Genomic DNA, 18,991 nt, shown 5'->3' on the forward strand with positions numbered 1-18,991 from the left:
GGCTGTCCTGGAACTTGCTCTGCAGACCAGGCTGGCCTTGAACTCACAGAGGTCCACCAGTCTTTGCCTTCCTAATGGTGGGATTAAAGGTGTACACACCCAGGTTCAATTTCTAATAGTTTTTTTCTTTTTTTCATTCATGTGAATTTACAGGAAGGTCAAGTTGACCTCGGGAACACAAACTATCAAAACCGAAAAACCAAAAAGCTTGTAAAGCCCCATCAACCCCCCCCCCTTTTTTTTTTTTTGTTTTTTTTTGGTTGTTGTTATTGTTGTTCACTTGACTTCTAGTTGCCTAGAAATTATGAGTTCACAGCCCATCTGCCAAAAGTAGTCATGCGGTTCCAAGCAGGGATGTGAGCTTATGGTTGTTTCTGAGCCACAAAATCATTATCTTTTTTAATTACCACATTTTGTTGAGTTTAAGACAACTATTATTTTATAAATAAGAAAACTGCTACCAACTGCACAGTTGCAAATGAACCAAACCCATTTTGTCCACCTGTAGGAGGCCAGTCACTGACAGGATTGTTTGGCAAGATTATTCACAAGACAGTCAAATGTGGAGATGAGAGTCAGTGTCAAGTCTGTGTTCCCCACGTAGGAGTCTTTATTGGCTAGAATCGGAAAAGATAGAAGTGGCGTGATCCATACATGTGCAGTTAGCTAAACATCAAATAACCACCATGACTCACAGGTCAGGACTGTTATCCGAAGCTCTGAAGTTAGTGATCTTTTAAGTTTTAAAAAACATTATTTTATAAGTATGAGTGGTGTGTGTGTGTTTGTGTTTACCACATATGCTCTGGTACTTGCAGAGGCAAAAGGTATCAGATCTGTAACTGAAGTTACAGATGGTTGTAGGCCACCATGTGAGCTCTGGGAACTTGAACCCATGGCCTCTCAGAAAGAATAGTAAGTGCTCTTACCCACTGAGGTATCTCTCCAATGCCTCCAACTAATTTTTTTTTTTTTTTTTTTTTAAAGATACGGTTTCTCTATGTAGCCCTAGCTGTCCTGAAACTCACTCTGTAAATCAGGCTAGCCCCAAGCTCACAGAGATCTTCATGCTTCTTCCTCTGCCTCTGGAGTGCTGGGATTAAAGGTGCTGCTACCACCACCATCGTATATTGATTCATGTATTCATCTGTATTTTTTTGAGAGAAGGTTTTGCTACATAGTCCAAGCTGACCTCAGTTTCAAAATCCTCCTGCCCTAATCTCTCCAGTATGGGAATTACAGACATAGACCACCATGCCTGGAGATCCATTTAGATCATTTTAAAAGACAGTTGAAGACATGGACATACTCATTTTAAGACCCATATTATTGACCAGGTATGGCTGCACATGCTTATAATCTGAGCACTTGGGAGGCTGAGTCAGGATTGCTTAGAGTTCAGGACCAGCCTGGACTACAGTGACACCATTTCTAAACAACAACAAACAACTACAGTGAACATGGGTTCATCCTTAACTACTATTTGTTTCTAGGATTTTTTTTTCTTTGTAAAGCAAATCATATATATATATATCAAAATGCATGAATCTTCAATATCTGTTGACAAATGGACAAACCTACATAACCCAAGTATTAGGAAGATATAAAAAGTTGCCATCATCCAAGAAAGCTCATGACTTTGTGTCCATGCCCAAGCCCCAATATTCTGATTTTTTTCACCATACTTATTTGTTTATTCAGGGTAGGGTGCAAATACATGCCACATAACCCACATGTTGAGGTCAGAGGACAGCTTTCAAGAATCTTCTCTTTTTCCACCATGTAGGTTCCAGGCATTAAACATAGCCGATGCCCTTACCTACTGAGCTATCTCAGGTTGTTTTATTATTATTATTATTTATTTTTTACATTTTTAATTTATTTTAGTGGCGAGGGATGCACCTATTATGGTGTGTATGTGGTGGTCAGGGGACAACTTTTGGGAGTTGATTCTCTCCTTCAGTGTGGGTTCCAGGGATCAAACTCAGGTAAGCAGGCTCAGTGGGAAGTGCCCTTACTCACAGAGCCATCAAGATGGCTATCACCATAGATGATTTTACATTGCACTAGAATTTAGCAAAAAAGAAACTATAGAGGGAGCCAAATAGATGATCCCATAGTTAAGAGCACTTGCTACTCTTGCAGAAAACCTAGCTTCAGTTCCCAGAGCCCACAGGGCAGCTCACAATCGGCAGTAGCTTCAGTTTCAGGAGCTCTGATGTCCTCTTTTGTCCTCTGCAGGCACCACACACACACCTGATACACATATGTATCTATCTCTGTCTAAATAGGCAGTGTCTTAGTTAGGGTTTTATTGCTGTGAAGAGACTAAGGTAAGTCTATAAGGACAACATTTAATTGGGGCTGGCTTACAGTTTCAGAACTTCAGTCCTTTATTATCACAGTGGGAAGCATGGGAGCATCCAAGCTCTGGAGATGGAGCTGAGCGTTCTACACCTTGATCTGACCAGGCAGGCAGAAGGAGACTGTCTTCTGCAGGAGGCCAGGAGGAGGTTCTCATGCCACATTGGGTGATGCTTCAGCATAGAGACCTCAAAGTCCACCCCTGCTGTGACACACTTCCTCCAAGGCCACACCTGCTCCAATAAGGCCACACCTCCTAATAGTGCCACTCTCCATGGGCCAAGCATTCAAATACATGAGTCCATGGAGCCAAACCTATTCAAACCATCACATGTAGGGAAACACATTTTTTTTAAAAGGAACTATATTTTAGGCAATCCTTTGTGGATGAGTAAGTAGTACTATGGAGCCAGGCTGGCTTCAAACTGTGGTGATTCTCCTGCCTCAGCTTTCTAGGGTCTGAAATTATAGGCATGGGTAAAATAGACATCTTAAAATCAGCTAGTAAAATATATGTCTTAAAATCTGAAAGACAGTTACCTCCTTGAAAGTCCATTGTGTCTGTCTTCCATCCTTGCGTACACTCCTAACCTAGACAAATAAAGACCTGCCTCCTGTCTCCATAGGGTTCATCTTTCTCAAAATTTCATAAAAATTTCCAATGTGGTAGACCAAGGAATAATCCCCCAGAGATGTTTAGCTTCTAACTTCTGGACTATATGAATATTGTATGTCTTTTCCTGGAGAGTTGAATAAATATCTATTAACTACTAAAGTACGAGTGACAGGCCAAAGGAAAAATACCATTCAAGTCCATCCAACTGAGTGAACCCATGAATTCATTGGACTTACAGGAGCATGGTGCCCCCAGCAGCTGAAAAATCCCACCCCATCCTAGAATATGACCTGGAATCTATGTATATGGAGTTCCCTGCTTCAGTTCACCTTTTGCATCCTGTATAATTTTAGCACAATGGTTCTCAACCCGTGGGTTGAGACCTCTTTGGAGTTGAACAACCCTTTCACGGGGTTGAATATCAGATAATATTACTCATAAGTGTGGCAAAATCACACTTATGAAGTGCAATGAAATAATGTTATGGTTGGGGGTCACCACAACATGAAGACCTGTATTAAAGGGTCGCAGCATGAAGAAGGTCAAGAACCACGGCTCCAGCACCTCTATGGACCACATGCATCTTGGAAGAATTACATACAAATGAGTGTGGGGCTTACAGGAAAGTGAAGGGGCACCATGACCAAGGCAACTCTTACAAGGACAACATTTAATTGGGGCTGGCTTACAGGTTTGGAGTTTCAATCTATTATCAAGGCGGGAAGCATAGCAGCATGTACACAGACATAGTGCTGGAGATGCCAAGAGTTCTGCATCTTGATCTGAAGGCAGCCAGGAAGAGACCAGAATTCCACACTGGGCATAGCTCGAGATTATATGTGAGACCTCAAAGCTCACCTCCACAGTGACACCACCAAATAGTGCCACTCTCTATGACCAAGCAGTCAAACACATGAGTCAGTGGGGGACAAACCTACTCAAACCACCACCACGTCATCTCTCCAGCCCCATAGGTTTCTTTTTGGAGGGGGGGGTTGCTTGTTTGTTTGTAATATACTTGATAGTCTCACATAGTAACTCAGAGTGACCTCAGCTGGTGACCATTCTGCCTTACCCTTCTGAGTCCTAGGATGATAGGTATGCTCCATCACTCCCAGCTTGACTTCTTCCTTTCTAATTTGTATACCTTAAAAAAAAAAAAAAAAGGCAGGTACTGATGGCACATCTATATGCGTTTAATCCCAGCATTTGGAAGGCAGAGGCAGACAGATCTATATGAATTTGAAACCAGCCTATTCTAGAGTGAGTTCCAGGACAGAGAGACTGTCGGGAGCCAAGTCCTAGCAGAAAGCGGCTATCATCTTTGCAGTCATCTTGGGCCATATACCCCGACAAGAGACTTGTTTTTCAACAGCCCACAACAGCTGAGTGCACTCTGATAAACATCTTTTTTTTTTTCTTTTCTCAGACATATCTTGTTTTGCTGTTTAGTGTCCACAGCTGCAAGGCACACGTGGTAAAGTGTCTTCAGCTGCACTCCCCCTGCTTGTGCTTATATACCCACGATTGCCTTTCAACAAATGGGACTTGATCAGACACTGTCTTGTCTCATCCCCACACTCTCTCACAGGTCCTGTTGACTGACTTGTGAGGCTGGGTCAAGAGGCCCTATCTCAAAACAAACAAACAAAAACCAACAAACAAAAACAGTGTGTATGGGAAGATAGAGAGAGATAGTTCAGTCAGAAAATGATTACTTTGTAAATGTGAGAGTTAAGAGCACTGTCCTTCCAGAGGTCCTGACTTTAATTCCAGCACCCAATCTGGTGGCTCACAACTGCCTATAAAGGGATCTCATACTCTCTCCTGGCATGCAGGTGGACATGCAGAAGGACACTCATGCATAAAATAAGTTATACACACAGACACACACAAAAGCAAACTAAAGAACCCCAAAGAGTCATCAGGGGGAGGGGAGGAGAGGAAATGGGGTGGTGGAGAGATAGCTCAGTGGTTAAGAGCACTTGCAGTTCTTGCAAAGTTCCTAGGATTATTGCAGTTCCTAGGATTCATGTCATATAGCCAGCTAGTTCACAACTGTCTGAATCTGACACCTTCTGTCCTCTAAGGTCATCATCCAAAGGAACCTGTTCATGCAAACATAAGTATATAGAAATAAAAGATGAAATAAATCTTAAAAAAAAAAGGTGTGATGACATGTGCTTGTAATTTTAGTTCTGGGAATGGAGCTAGGTGGTTTCTTATAAATCCTTTTTTTTTTTTTTTTTTTTTTTTTTCGAGACAGGGTTTCTCTGTGTATCTCTGGCTGTCCTGGAACTCACTCTGTAGACCAGGCTGGCCTCGAACTCAGAGTGCTGGGATCAAAGGCGTGCACCACCACTGCCCGCTACGTGGTTTCTTGGGGCTTGCTGGCTAGCCAGCCTCTCCTATTTGTGAGGCCAGTGAGAGACTCTGTCTTAAAAACATGAAATAAAATAAAATACAATTCAATGAAGGTGTATAAAGTCTGAGGAAAAGCACCCCCGGCTGTCTTCCAGCCTCCACACCCACATACACATATATCCATGTGCCCATTTATTTTCTCTTGTTTTAGGGATTTATTTAGAATTTTAGTGCAATACAGAATCAAAGTGGTGAAAGAAGACATTCTTGTCATCTCCAATCTTATTAGAAAAATATTAGCATCATTAAGTGTGTATCTTACTTGGTATGTATAGGTTTCCATCGATCCCTTTCAGAAGCTTGCAGAATTTCCTATCCATCCCCAGTTTGTGAAGAGTATTTATTATGAACAACTTCAAGTTGTATGAAATACCATTTCTGCCTTAATATAATAATCATGTGTGGTTTTGTCCTTTATTAACATAGTGTGTTGCTTGAATTCTGTATCCTAAACGAATAAGGGGATAAACCCCATCATTCTTGGTACATAATCCTTTTTATATGCTACTGAATCTTGCTTTGGAGGACTTCGCTACTTTCTGCAGGGTTAGGTGACCTCTAGTTTAGCTACTATTGTAGCTCGGCTATAAGGCAGTTTTTATTGACATGTATTAATTGTACAAAGTAGTCATTTCATTTTCTTGTTACAGGGTGACTTGTTGCCAACATGGGCCTTTATCTCACTATGTAGATGAGACCGACCTTGAGTCCTGATCCCACTGTCTGTACTTATTAACTGTTGAAATTACAGGCGTGCCCCCATTTCACTGTAATTTTAGTGGTTTCACTATGATCTATATGATATATAGATCATGCTTAGATCACACCTACACTCCTGTCCTTCTGTTCTCCCCTGGCATCCTTCCCAGTCTAATAGTCTCTTCTGCATTCTGATCATCATTTAAAAAAATTTCTGCTGGGAAAGAATACATATAGCCAGACACACACCTTTAGTCCCAGCTCTTGGGGGCAGAGGCAGGAGGATCTCCAGGTTCAAGTTCATCCTGATCTACAGATCGAGTTCCAGGACAGCCAGGGCTATACAGAGAAACCTGCGGCCGAGGGGCCTATTTAATATATCGAAGAGGACCTGGCTTCCAGGTTGTCTCAGCATTCCTCTACCTGTTACAGAGTAACAGCTGGCATACCGGAGCCTCTACGCTGAGCTCTCTAGCACAGGGGTTGGGCTGTTCTTCCCCCAGAGGCTCTTCCCTATAGAGCCTAGCCATTTTGGTTACTTGCCCTTTCTGTACCTTTGGCCTTCTGGCTGCTGCACCTGGTTCCTTTCACTCTCCTCTCCATTCCCCTCCCTCTCCCCCACATGGCTAGGCTCAGCTCAATCTGCTTGTGTCTGCTCTGGACTCTCCCAGATGTCCCTGCCTCTGGCTATGCTCTCCTTTTTATCTATGACAAACTTTTCCTCTATCAAACCTAGGAGCAGTCATGTCCTCTCTTTCCTTTTTATTCTTGTTTTAAACTGAAAACCATGTCTCAAAAGAAAACAAAACAAACAGTGTTTATCTGTGAGGAGAGGCCAGCAGTCGACCTTGGACTGGAGTTACAGAAGATTGTATGTCGACTTGTGGTCTCTGGGAATCAAACCCAGGTTCTCTGGAAGAGTAGCTAGTGCTATTAATTGCTAAGTTAATTTCCCCAATCACTAGACCTGGCTTGTCTTTTTTTCCCCCCTTCTCAAGACAGTGTTCCTCTGTGTAGTCCTGGCTGTCCTGGAACAGATTCTGTAGACCAGGCTGGTCTTGAACTCAGAGATCTGCCTACCTTTTCCTTCAGAATGCTGAGGGTAAAAGTGTACACCACCACCACTCAGCTAGGCTTGGCTATGTGGGTTTTTGGGATCGAACCTAGGTCCTCATGTTTGCATAGTAATTAATGTAGTGACTAAGCTATTTCTCCAGTATTCTTCTGCCTTTTTTCTTCTCCTTCTTTTTTTCTTCCTCTTCCTCCTTCTTCTCTTCTTCTTCCTCTTCTTTGCAACAGGGTTTCTCTGTCCTGGCTGTCTTGTAACTCACTCTGTAGACCAGGCTGTCCTTTAACTTACAGAGCTCAGCCTACCTCTGCCACAGAGTTTGTTCACTAACAGGTTTTAGTTTTCCTTCACACTGCAATTTTATCACTTCTGTGGTCTTGTATGAGTTGTTAGCTATAAACTTTATGGTTGCTTCTCCTTAATGTTGGTGAGTCATTTTTTTTTTCTTGCTACTTTTATGATTCTTCTGTCTTTGGTCCACAGTAATTTGATTACGTGTATATAAGTGTAGTTCTGCCTGCATTCATCCTTTCTGGAGATTCTGGTGCCTGGGTCTGTCTTGGAACAGAAACCCGGGGTCTCTTGAGGGAAGGACAACTCAGGCCACTACTAGGCCTGTTCTGACAGTGCTGATGCCACACTGATTTTGTATGACAGCTTTGCTTTCTCCATCTTATTGGTGAACAACTTTTTGCTCAGTGTTCTTAGTGAAAAAGTTCACTCTTTGGTCCTTTTGCAATACTTGTCTTTGTTCTAGGTGTTTTGTGTACATCATAAATGATTAAAGACAACACGTGCCAATTATATATCATCACTAATTACAGAAGCAAGGAATGTAGTAGCTTCGTATATTCTTAATAATTTGTTATATATTTGTGCATACTCCTTTTCTTCCTCTTTTCAAAAAGTATAAGTCATTGGCTGATGATGTCACTATTTAATGTTAGCATAAAAAACTTTTCAGTGGCATAGCAACTGCACTTAGGGAGTAAAGTAGTGAGTGACCAAAATAATTCTGGAAGTGTACATAACCTCATTTTTAGGGAAAGAGTAGGGATTATGATACAGAACAATTGTTCAAAGTTACTTTTCTTTGTGTGTGCATTTGCCTGCCACTGTGTTCCTGTGAAGGTCAGAAGACAATTTGTGGCAGTCTGGCAGTCACTTCTCTCTACCACGTGGATCATGTGGGTCAAATTCAGACTGTCAGGTTTGGCAGAGATTGACTCTGTCCACGGAGCCATCTTGTTGGCCCCAAGAGCACAGTCGTTAGCTGGAAATGTAGTTGTTGCATCCAAGGTTGTTCACAGAGTTGACTGTCCAGTTTCCCACTTACCACATCAGATCTAAACCCACTCCTACCCACACTATATTAAGTTTCGACAGGACAGAAGAGACTCTGTCTTTTCACGTCCATTCTCCACCTTGGCTTCTGTTGTGTACTTGCCAGTGGTATGGGACAGACACACGTTCTTCTCATCCTCATCAGGTTCTGGTGTTTCCCACTGACTGCTCTCCCTAACGGTGATTCCCAGTAATGCTTACTGACGCCCCAGTGGTTGGTTACTGCTCAACCTTGCTTGCTCTTTGGAAGATGTATTTCTTTATAAGCTCCATTCTATAGTGCATGGCTGTTCTACCCAGAATAGCTCAGGACAGCCCAGGGAATGTCTCTGCCTTCAACTAGGATGCAGTCAAACTTCTCTAAGAAAGAATGAACCCCCATTGGGAGAATAAACTGTCTTCCTAGAGTCCCCCCTCCCCCTTTGAATATAGTTTTATTTCTTCAAAAATATTCCTGTAATTGATAATTTTCATATTGAACGTTCTCCATTGAAATCATTGTGCGGTTTCAGGTCTCCTTATTGGATTGTGATACCTCTGGGAAGAAGGAAAGACCGACCCAGAGACAAGGCTATAAAACTGGTATGATGTAAGCCTGAGGCTTGAGATGGAGCAGTCGGGGAAGCCCTTGCTGGAGGAGGGGGGGGGGGGACAATAAATAAGTATCTATGAGGCAAATCGGCAAGCATAGCAATAAAAGGGGAGATGTCTGAGAAGATACAGAGACCTGTGAGCAGTTGACCTGGGGCCGGAGGTTATCACGACTTAAGTGAAATAATAGGAGCAGAGCAGATAAAGAGACATCACATCACAAACAACTTTGTGGGCAACAACAAGGATTCTTACTTTCATCTTGGGTGAGACAGCAAGCCCTGAGGTCAGAGATGTGATCTGACTTATTTTAATTGGATCCTTTTGAACACCAGGCTGAAGGGCCTGCAGCAAGTTCTCCGGGATAAAAAGTAGGGGGCCCATTTACACTGTTTACAGCCACATGAGAGAAACTGGTCTTACAGGTTAGATACAGACAAGAAGAACAAGAGATTTGCTGATGACTTCAGTGTGGGTGTGAAAAGAGTAGGCAATGCCACAAGTTCAAGGCTAGCTTGCACAATTTAGCAAGACCTTATGCCCTCAAAACAAACAAACAAAAGGTATTTTAAGACAAGATCTGGCAGGGCAGTGATGGAGCACGCCTTTAGTCAGAGGCAGGCAGATTTCTGAGTTCGAGGCCAGCCTGGTCTACAGAGTGAGTTCCAGGCTATACAGAGAAACCCTGTTTAGAAACAACAACAACACTCCAAAAACAAAACAAACAAACAAACAAAACCACAAACAAACAAACAAAAAACAAAACCAAGGTCTCAGTAGCCCAGGCTGCCCTTGAACTCAGTATGTGACGAAAGCTGATCTTAAACTACTGATTCTCCTGCCTTAATCTCCCAAATGTTGGGACTAAATGCCCAGTTCAAAAAGGGGGTGGTGGTGGCTAAAGGGCAGAAGATGCAGCTCAGCGGTATTGTTTCCTTAGTTTATACATGTCAGACCAGTACCACAAAATGGCATGTGTGTTTGTGTGTGGTGTGTGTGTGTCTGGGGAGAGGGTGTGCCCGGAGCTGCTTCTGATTCACGAACCCTGGCCTGGATGTGTAAAGGTCAGGGGCAGGCTTGCACCTGCTCACTGCTGCGGGTCTTGGGACTAGTGGGTCATCTCCTGTATTTGGTATCCCAGCACAAGCCCCGGTTCTGCAGCACATCCAGCTTCTATATTTAGGGTAAATCTTACCCAGAATCACTTTCAGTCATGATGGCCTGGGAAAAGCTGTGCTGCGGACTACTGCCAGAGACCACACGTGAATCCAGGTACCTCCAATTTTGCTTTCCAAACAGGGTAAGAACAACACCCCCCCTCCCTTCCTTTCCCCCAACAGTGTCTCTTTGGCGCCCTCTGCTGAAAAAAGGGAAAAAACAGCAAGCAGCACCACTTCAAAGGAAAAAATACTTGAAGGGCCCAAATGCTCTCACCCTCAGACATTTTTGCACTTTGTAGTCCTAGCTGACCCGGAACTTGCTGAGAAGACTAGGCGAGCCTCGAACTGGCAGAGATCTCTCCTGCCTCTAGAGTGCTGGTATTAAAGACTTGCGCCAATACACCGGAACGACAATGTTTTGCTTGCCTGGGACTCGTTATCCTCCTGCTTTGGTCTCCCAAGTGCACTACCCACGCCGGGTTACATTTTCGCACAAACGGCAGTGAACTTGCAGCTAAAAGGGAGTGAGTTCATAACTAGCATGTGTTGACACATTCCTCACATGTTTCATGTCTATTTGTGATATCTTCCCACGGCCCACGCTGCCACCGGAAATCAGTCTCATTTTAGAGATTAATTTAATTTGAACTCATTTCAACCCATGTTAGATGGACACGTATGTGACGTGCACAGACCCTGGGCAACCAGGACGGGTTATCCAGGAAAAGAAAACACGGCAGGGCGGGACGTGGTGGCACACGCCTTTAATCCCAACACAGAGGCAGAGGCAGGAGAATCTCTGAGTTCGAGGCCAGCCTGGTCTACAAAGAGAGTCTAGGATAGCCAGAGCTCTGTTACACAGAGAAACCCTGTCTCGAAAAACAAAACAACAAAAAACAAAAACAAAACAAAACCCAAAACCCATAAAAAAAAAAAAATCCCCCCAAACCAAGTAGGTCCGCTGGCAGTCCAGTTCAAGAAGAGGACGTAGAGGCCTCTGCGCGCTGCTGCTCTGGTGACTGAAGAAGCCCAGAGATTTTCGCACAGCCAGCTTGATCACGGGGACGCCTCAGGACGTTCCAGCGCCACTCGAACAGACCCGGGACGGTGGCAGCGGTTCTGCGCCTCCTCCGCTGGCCCCGCCCCCGGGGCGCGCCCGCGCCCCGACCCCGTCCGCGCGCGCAGCCCTGCGCGGAAGCGGGGCCCCCCGGAGCGCGCGCGCGAACCCGCCGCCGCCATTTTGGAGCGATCTCGCCCGCGGCCCCGAGCCGGTCCCGAGCGGGTCCCGAACCTCCCGCCGGCTGCGCCCGAGTCCGAAGGCGCCGCGCCGCGGGGCCGGGCCCATGTGCGTGCGGCCCGCTCCAGGCCGTCCGCACTTCACCTCTGCGAGCGTCCTGGCCTCCCTCGGGCCTCGGAAGAGTCGCCGCGACCCCCCCAGCCTGCGGGGCAGGTGAGTGCGGCCGCGCGCCTGCCGCTGCTTCCTCTGGCCCGGGGAGAGGAGGGATCCCCCTCCTTCTCCATCAGTCAGCGTCCTGCTGTCAGTCAGCAAGTGCAGTCAGTGCCCAGTCGGTAGATCAGCACCTTTGTCACCCTGCGCTTCGTCAGGGGGTCAGCGCCTCCATCAGTCTGCACCCCTGTCAGCCAGCACGCTCCACTTCCGTCATTCATTCATTCATTCCTTCCTTCCTCACCCTTCTTGGCAGTCAGCATCCTTTTTAGCTACTATCCCCTCTCATGCCTGTCAGTGGTCAGCGAGTTTTCCCACTCTCGGAATCGGCCTCAGCCTATTAGTGGCCGCCTGGTCCTCCCTCCCAGTGGTCCACCGCTGCTCCTATCGAAGCCCCTCACCTCTGTCGGCGCCTGTAAAGGTGTGGCAGACCTTGGATATAGGGCGGGGAGCGGGGGAGTTGTCAGAGTTCCCTGTCTCATCTCTGTTTTTTTATCCACCTTCCTCATCAGTGGCCTGCTGGTGGTGACCTTTCCACCTATCCAGTGTTCCCTCACGACTACTTTCCTCCTACCAGTGCCCACTGCCAAGCACTGGCTCTGTTATTGTCCTTTATTTCCCATCCCATTCCTCTTCCGGGTCATTCCCCGGTTGTCATCACTCACCCACTGCCTTCCTACCACTGGGCCCCCCCCCCCCCCCCCCATCATCTCTTGCTTCGCCCATGCTCCTCCCTAAGCTGAAACTTCTTCACCTGCTACTTTGTATCCTTGCGGCTGAGGACTGACTTGCTGAAGATTGTTTCCAATCTGTTACTGGGCTCTTGGGGTTCACTACCAGCTCTCTGTCCCGTCCTTTTCCCCAATTCTTGCTTTGCGCTGTAGCCCCTCCCTTCAATTTGTCACCATCCTCATCCTTGTCCCTAGGCCTTATTCCAGACTTTCACTGACACCTTCATCTGTATCCGACCTGACTATGCTGCTTGCTGGCTTCTTACCATCTCATTCCCCATTCTCCCCACTCCCTTCCCCCTTCCTCAGACTGGGTTTCTCTGTGTAGCCATAGATGTCCTGGAACTCTGGCCTTGAACTCATAAGATCCGCCTGCCTCTGCCTCCCTCGAGCCGGTATCAAAAGCCAGGGCCACTCTTAATCAGCTTCAGTCCTCATTCTTATCTCTTCATGCCTCTTCTGTTCTGCTTTTTTCTGAGACAGGGTCTTGCTATGTAGTCTTGACTATATGTAGAGCAAGCTGGATTGAAATTCATAGAGATTTGCCTACCTTTGCCTGGAATTAAAAGGTTTTCCCAACTCAGTCTGTTCATCTCTTGATGTTTTTATGTTCTGGGTCTTCCCTTTAGCCTCTCTAATTCTCATGTGAGCTCTTGGATGCAAAAAAGAGGCTACATTTTGTTTAGTTTTTTTCTAGACAGGGTTTCTTTGCATAGCCCTGGCTGTCCTGGAACTAGCTCTGTACATCAGGCTGGCCTCTAACTCACAGAGATCCGCCTGGCCTCTGCCTCCCAACTGCTGGGATTAAAGTGTGCTACCACTGCCCAGAAAGAAACTAGCTTTAAGGAGGAGGCTGGGAGAGCAGGACAGAGCCTTTCAACACAGAAGGGAGGAGATAGGAAGAGCCCAGATCTTTTGCAGGAACTAGATAATACTGTCATGTCTAGGTTGGCTGAGAATGTTGGTGTTCTAGTCAGCCTTACAGCCTTCGGTAAGGAGCTGGGTTTTGGGGTGGTGGTGGTGTTGGGAATTTATAGGCTGGAGATAAAGCTGTGGGTGTTATGATTATATGAATTTTGGCACATGGATAGGAGGGGAGTGTTGTGGTTCAGACCTCAGTCGTTAACTTAGGGAGGTATTTTGGAGGAAAAGCTGTTGAATCTTCTTAGAGAAGCGAGTAACAGTTGAAGAGAGGTATGAGGGAATGAGAGAGCTCAGAGAGGTTTCCAGGCTTCTCGGTGGAACAAGTGGTTGGACAGTACCATCATTTAATTAAATAGAGAAGCTAGTTTTCAGCAGTGATATGTGAGGGAATTATTACATGTTAGAGAAGCAAGCAAGGTTTTCTTTTGGCTGAGAGCAGTGGGAGACTTGTAAGAAGCCTAGGGGTCGTTAGGGGGAATGTGTCTTACTCACAGCTGTGACACCCAGAGGAGTGGTAAGGCTGAACAGACAATTTTGAGCAGGGAGATGTTTAAAGTTTTGGGAATAGCTATTTACTTAGTGCACATCATAATGTGCTGAGTATTTATTGTGTGCCATTGCATTTAATTATTTATTTGGCGACAAAGTCTTTCTATGTGGCCCCAGCTGTTCTGGAACCTGCTATATAGACCAGAGTGGCCTAGAACTAGCAGAGATCTACCTACTTCTGCCCCACAAGTGCTAGGATTAAAGGCATGCACCACCATGCCCAGCTCTGTATTTAATTCTTATGGGAATTTCTCATCAAGTCCTCAACGTAACCGTAGACTATGAGAGCTGTAATTTCCCTGTTTCAGAGATAAAGAGACTCCTGTAAGAGAGCCAGAGTTTGTACTTGAGGCAGCTTGGCTCTGCATCCTTCCTCTCTCTTTCTCCTTATGGAAAGGGTGATGTTTAATATTTAAACTAATAACAATAATGACCGGTTCTACCATGCTTGGCAGGCCCAGACACTTTTTAAGTGTGTTATCCATATCCTCTCGTGTAGTCTTCACAAAGATGTCGTCATGAAATTGTTCTTCCTTCAACTCTTTTTTCTTTTTTATTTTTTTGAGACAGGATCTAATTTTACTCAAATATGAGTGTGACCCCAAATATTGCTCTATAGATTGAGGGTGACCTTAAACTTGTGCTCCCCTCCCTCTGTCTCCCAAGTGCCTAGATTACAGGGTATAAGGGTATACCACCATGACTAATTTATATAATGCAGATTAAACCCAGGGCTTCATGCATGCAATAGGCACTCTACTAACTGAGCTACATATCAATCCCTCTTTGGTTTTTTTTTTAGTTTTTTTTTTGGTTTTTCAAGACAGGGTTTCTCTGTGTAGCCCTGGCTGTCCTGGAACTCACTCTGTAGACTAGGCCAGCCTCGAACTCAGAAATCTGCCTGTCTCTGTCTCCCAAGTGCTAGGACTAAAGGCATGCACTACCACTGCCCAGCTGAAGTATATTTCATACCCAGGAAAATCTTATCTGTTTGAATTTAATAAGTTTTAACAAGTATGAACATTAATGTTGCCAGTTGAGGTGGCTCATACTTTTAATTCTGGCAGTAACGAGTCAGAAGCAAGCAGATCTCTTTGAGTTCAAGGCCAGTCTAATCTGTATAATGACTACTGGGTCATCTAGGGTTACATATACATAGTGAGATCCTGTCTCAAAAACAAACAAACTTTACTGTGGACATCTCTCATGTCAATATATAGAACATTTCTAACTCCCTTGAAAATTTCCTGTGTTCTTTTCAGTCATTACAACCATTCACTCAATCTTCAAGTAATTGATGTTCTTATTCTGTCACTATAGATTAATTTCTAGGTCTTCAGACTTTAAATGGAATTATAAAATATATGCACCTTGCGTGGAATGACACTCACCTGTGATTTCAGCAGTCTGGAATCTGCTGAATAAAAGGAGAATCAAAAGGCCATCCTGGTGTGTGTGTGTGTGTGTGTGTGTGTGTGTATCCATTCATCCCCCAGGGTGCCCCCCTCCAAAAACATAACAAACTTCTTTTACCCAATTTGTCCTGCTAGTTTTAGAATAAGCTTTTAAATGTGTGTGATTAATTTTGCTATGAGTTGGATTGGTATTTTATAGAATCTATAGATCAAATTCAGAGTTAAATTAGTGGGTCTTTTATCTGTGCACTTAATTTTATTTCTCCATTTATTTAGATTTTTATTTTATTTTATTTTATTTTATTTTATTTTTTTGTTTTTCAAGACAGGGTTTCTCTGTGTAGTCCTGGCTGTCCTGGAACTCACTCTGTAGACCAGGCTAGCCTCGAACTCAGAAATCTGCCTGCCTCTGCCTCCTGAGTGCTGGGATTAAAGGCGTGTGCCACCACCGCCCGGCCTATTTAGATTTTTAAAAGATTTATTTATTTATTTATATGCATATGAGTGCTCTATCTGCATGTACACCTGTGTGCCAGAAGACAGCATCAGATCCTAGTATAAATGCTTGTGAACTATCATGTGGTTACTGGGAATTGAACTCAGGACCTCTGAAAAAGCAGACAGTGTTTTTGACTGCTGAGCCATCTCTCCAGCCCTAGATTTTTTTCTTAGCAATAATTTGTTTTCACTGTAAGGGTACTTTTTTCACTTGAATTATTTTGAGCTGTTTTATCTTTTTGGTGGTATCATGAATGTTTTTATATTGTTTTAAATTATTTGTTATTGTACAAAGATATATTTGCTGTCATATTCTGTGACATTGTATAACTTACTAGTTCTCATAATATATCCCTTTGGATTTACATAATTATATCTGCAAATAAAAATAGTTTTATTTTTCCTTCACAATTGATATGCCTTTTGTTTTACTTTTTTATTGCATTGAGTAAAAGCCCCCAAACAGTGTTAAATAAAAGTGATAATACTGGGCCTTTGGTGGTTGAGAAAGTTGCCTTTATTTCCATTTTGTGGAATTAAATAATTATTTGTTATTATTATGTGTGTAGTATATGAGTATGTGTGTACCATGGTTGTGTGTGTTGTTATTGTGTGTGTGTAGGCCAGGCGGTGGTGACGAATGCCTTTAATCCCAGCACTTGGGAGGGAGGCAGAGGCAGGCGGATTTCTGAGTTCGAGGCCAGCCTGGTCTACAGAGTGAGTGCGAGTTCCAGGACAGCCAGGGCTATACAGAGAAACCCTGTCTCGAAAAACAAAAAAAAAAAAAAAAAAAAAAAAGATATTGTGTGTGTATGATATGTGATTATGTGCATGCCATGGTTGCATGTGTTATTACTGTGTGTGTGTGTATGATATGTGAGTATGTGTGTGCCACAGTTGTGTGTGTTATCACTGTGTGTGTATATGATATGTATGTGTGTGCTATGGTTGCATGTGTTATTGCTGTGTGTGTATGACGTGAATATATGTGTGCCATGGTTGCATGTGTTATTACTGTGTGTGTCTAGTATGTGAGTATGTGCGTGCCATGGTTGCATGTGTTATTACTGTGTGTGTCTAGTATGTGAGTATGTGTGGCATGGTGTGCATATGGAAGTCAAAGGACAAGTCCATGAGGTCATCTTTGTCCTTCCACCTTTAAGTGGGTTCTGGAGAATAAGGTCACTTGGCTTGTGTAGCAAGTGACTTACCTGCTAAGTGATCTCACTGCTCCCTGGATGTTCTTATAATGAAAGAGTGTTGGATTTTGTCAAATGCCTTTTCTGCATCAATTCAGAATATTTTATTTTCATTGATTTGTGGTATGTTATATTGATTGGTTTTTCAGATGTTAAAAATAACTGCATTCTTAGTATAAACTCTTGGCGTGGTATACATTCTTTTCATGTGTGTGATCTGGTTTGCTGGTGTTGAGGAGGATCTTGCAAATTTATGAAGAGATATTTATAAATGCCAACTTTTCCTCCTTTTCTCCCTTTCTTTTCTTTCTTTTCCCTCCCTTCTCTCCCTCTTTCCTTCTCGTCTTTTCTGTTCTAGGGTCAAACCTTGTATATGTTTGACAGTGCTGTCTCTGTAGTTCAGGCTGGTCTGAAGCTCAGTTATCCTCTTGCTCAGCCTTCTAAGTACTGTGATTAAAAGACTTGAGCCATCACTTTAGGCAAAATGCTATATAAATATCTATACAGTCATTTTTGGCTATATTGGAAATTGAACCCAGGGCCTTTTGTATGTTAGGCAGGTGCTCTGCCATTGAGCTACATTCTCAGCCAGATTTTCCCCCCTTGAGATTGTCTCATTCTATGGCCCTGGCTGGCCTGAAATCACGAGGATCCTTCTCAGCCTCTGGATTACTGAGAGTACAGGGTGAGCCCTGCTCAGCTCCTGACCTCCTTTTGAGATGAGATTTTGCTCAGGTTGATTTTGGGATCCTCCTGCCTCAGCCTCCTGAATGCTAGGCTTTACTTATTTAGAGACACGTTCGCCTATAAGCCAATGCTAACTCTAGACTCTTGGGCAGAGAATGACCTTGAATTTCTGAACTTGGATCCTTTTGCCATTACCATCTGAGTGCTGGGATTACAGCGTGACTGTGGTTTCATTTACTCCAGGCAAGCATTCTTTCAACTGATGTAGGTCCTTAGGCCCTGCCTGTTCTCTTTGAAAGATTCTTCTGCTGGCTGTAGAAATCCTCTTTGAAGAACTTATTTCGTTGTTTTCTAGTCCCTGCTTATGATACGTCAGCTATTATTGGTTACCTAATAATTTTTTTTTGTCTATGTTTAAGATAGTTTCTATTTTCCCCTTTAGTTTAACTGTAATATTTTAGGTTTATTTATCATTTTTGCACTGTTGTGTTGATATATTTAAAACCTATAAAATTGCCAAGTATAGTGGTATACATCTATAATCCTAGCTAAACCTGAGACAAGAGAATCTGAACTTTGGAGCTGGACCCTAAATGAGACCCTGTCTAAAGAAAGGAAAACAGAAGAACAAAAGCTGGGTGGAGTGGCACAGGTTGCTTTGTTTTTTGTTTTTTTGTTTTGTTTTGTTTGATTTGTGACAGGGATTCTCTGTGTAGCCTTGGCTGGCCTGGAACCCACTTTGTAGACCAGGAGGGCCTTGAGCTTAATCAGCCTGCCTCTTCTGATTAAAACCAGGGACTGGAAATGGTCCAGAAGTTAGGAGCACTCTAGTTCCTCTAGAGGACCTAGGTTTGGTTCCCGGCACCCACATGGCAGATCACAACTGTCTATAACTCCAATTCCAGGGATCCATGGCACCAGGCATGCACATGGTGCAGACATATATGCATGCAGGCAAAATACCCGTACAGATAAAATAAATAAGTCTTTAAAAGCAGAAAACTAAACCACCACCAACAACAAAATATTTATTTAAAGGTGTCACAATAACTTTCTAGGCCTAAATTAAATATTTTTCCTCCTCAGTGAGAATTGAGACTTTTTTCTTTCTTTCCTTTTTTTCCCCCTTTGATACAGGGCCTCATGTAGCCCAGGCTGAACTTAAACATTGTAGCTGGTGTTGGCCTTGCCTGTCTTCTGGTCTACTTAGTCTGCCTCCCACTTTCAGGGATTACAAGTGTGTTCCACAATGCCAGGCAAAGATTTTCTATTGC

The 18,991-nt window shown here is 43.8% G+C and overlaps 1 protein-coding gene across 17 annotated transcripts in view; it reads left to right on the plus strand.

The window, feature by feature from the left end:
• Positions 1 to 11,480: 11,480 nt before the first annotated feature.
• The window catches only part of Ppp6r2 (protein phosphatase 6 regulatory subunit 2), a 66,944-nt gene continuing 59,433 nt past the window's right edge, over positions 11,481 to 18,991 (plus strand). For 7 of the 17 annotated variants that reach the window (XM_076911873.1, XM_076911876.1, XM_076911877.1 and 4 more), the window contains exon 1: positions 11,513 to 11,717. Coding sequence is in view for 5 of the 17 variants with exons in the window: in XM_076911870.1 (XP_076767985.1) it covers positions 11,611 to 11,717 (107 nt within the window). In the remaining 12 variants the exon portion in view is untranslated. Of the gene's footprint in view, positions 11,718 to 18,991 lie in introns of all 17 variants that reach the window. The other 10 variants (XM_076911870.1, XM_076911871.1, XM_034516147.2 and 7 more) reach the window with 6 other exon arrangements.

This window comes from Arvicanthis niloticus, chromosome 13, assembly GCF_011762505.2.
Source record: "Arvicanthis niloticus isolate mArvNil1 chromosome 13, mArvNil1.pat.X, whole genome shotgun sequence".
Classification (NCBI taxonomy): domain Eukaryota; kingdom Metazoa; phylum Chordata; class Mammalia; order Rodentia; family Muridae; genus Arvicanthis; species Arvicanthis niloticus.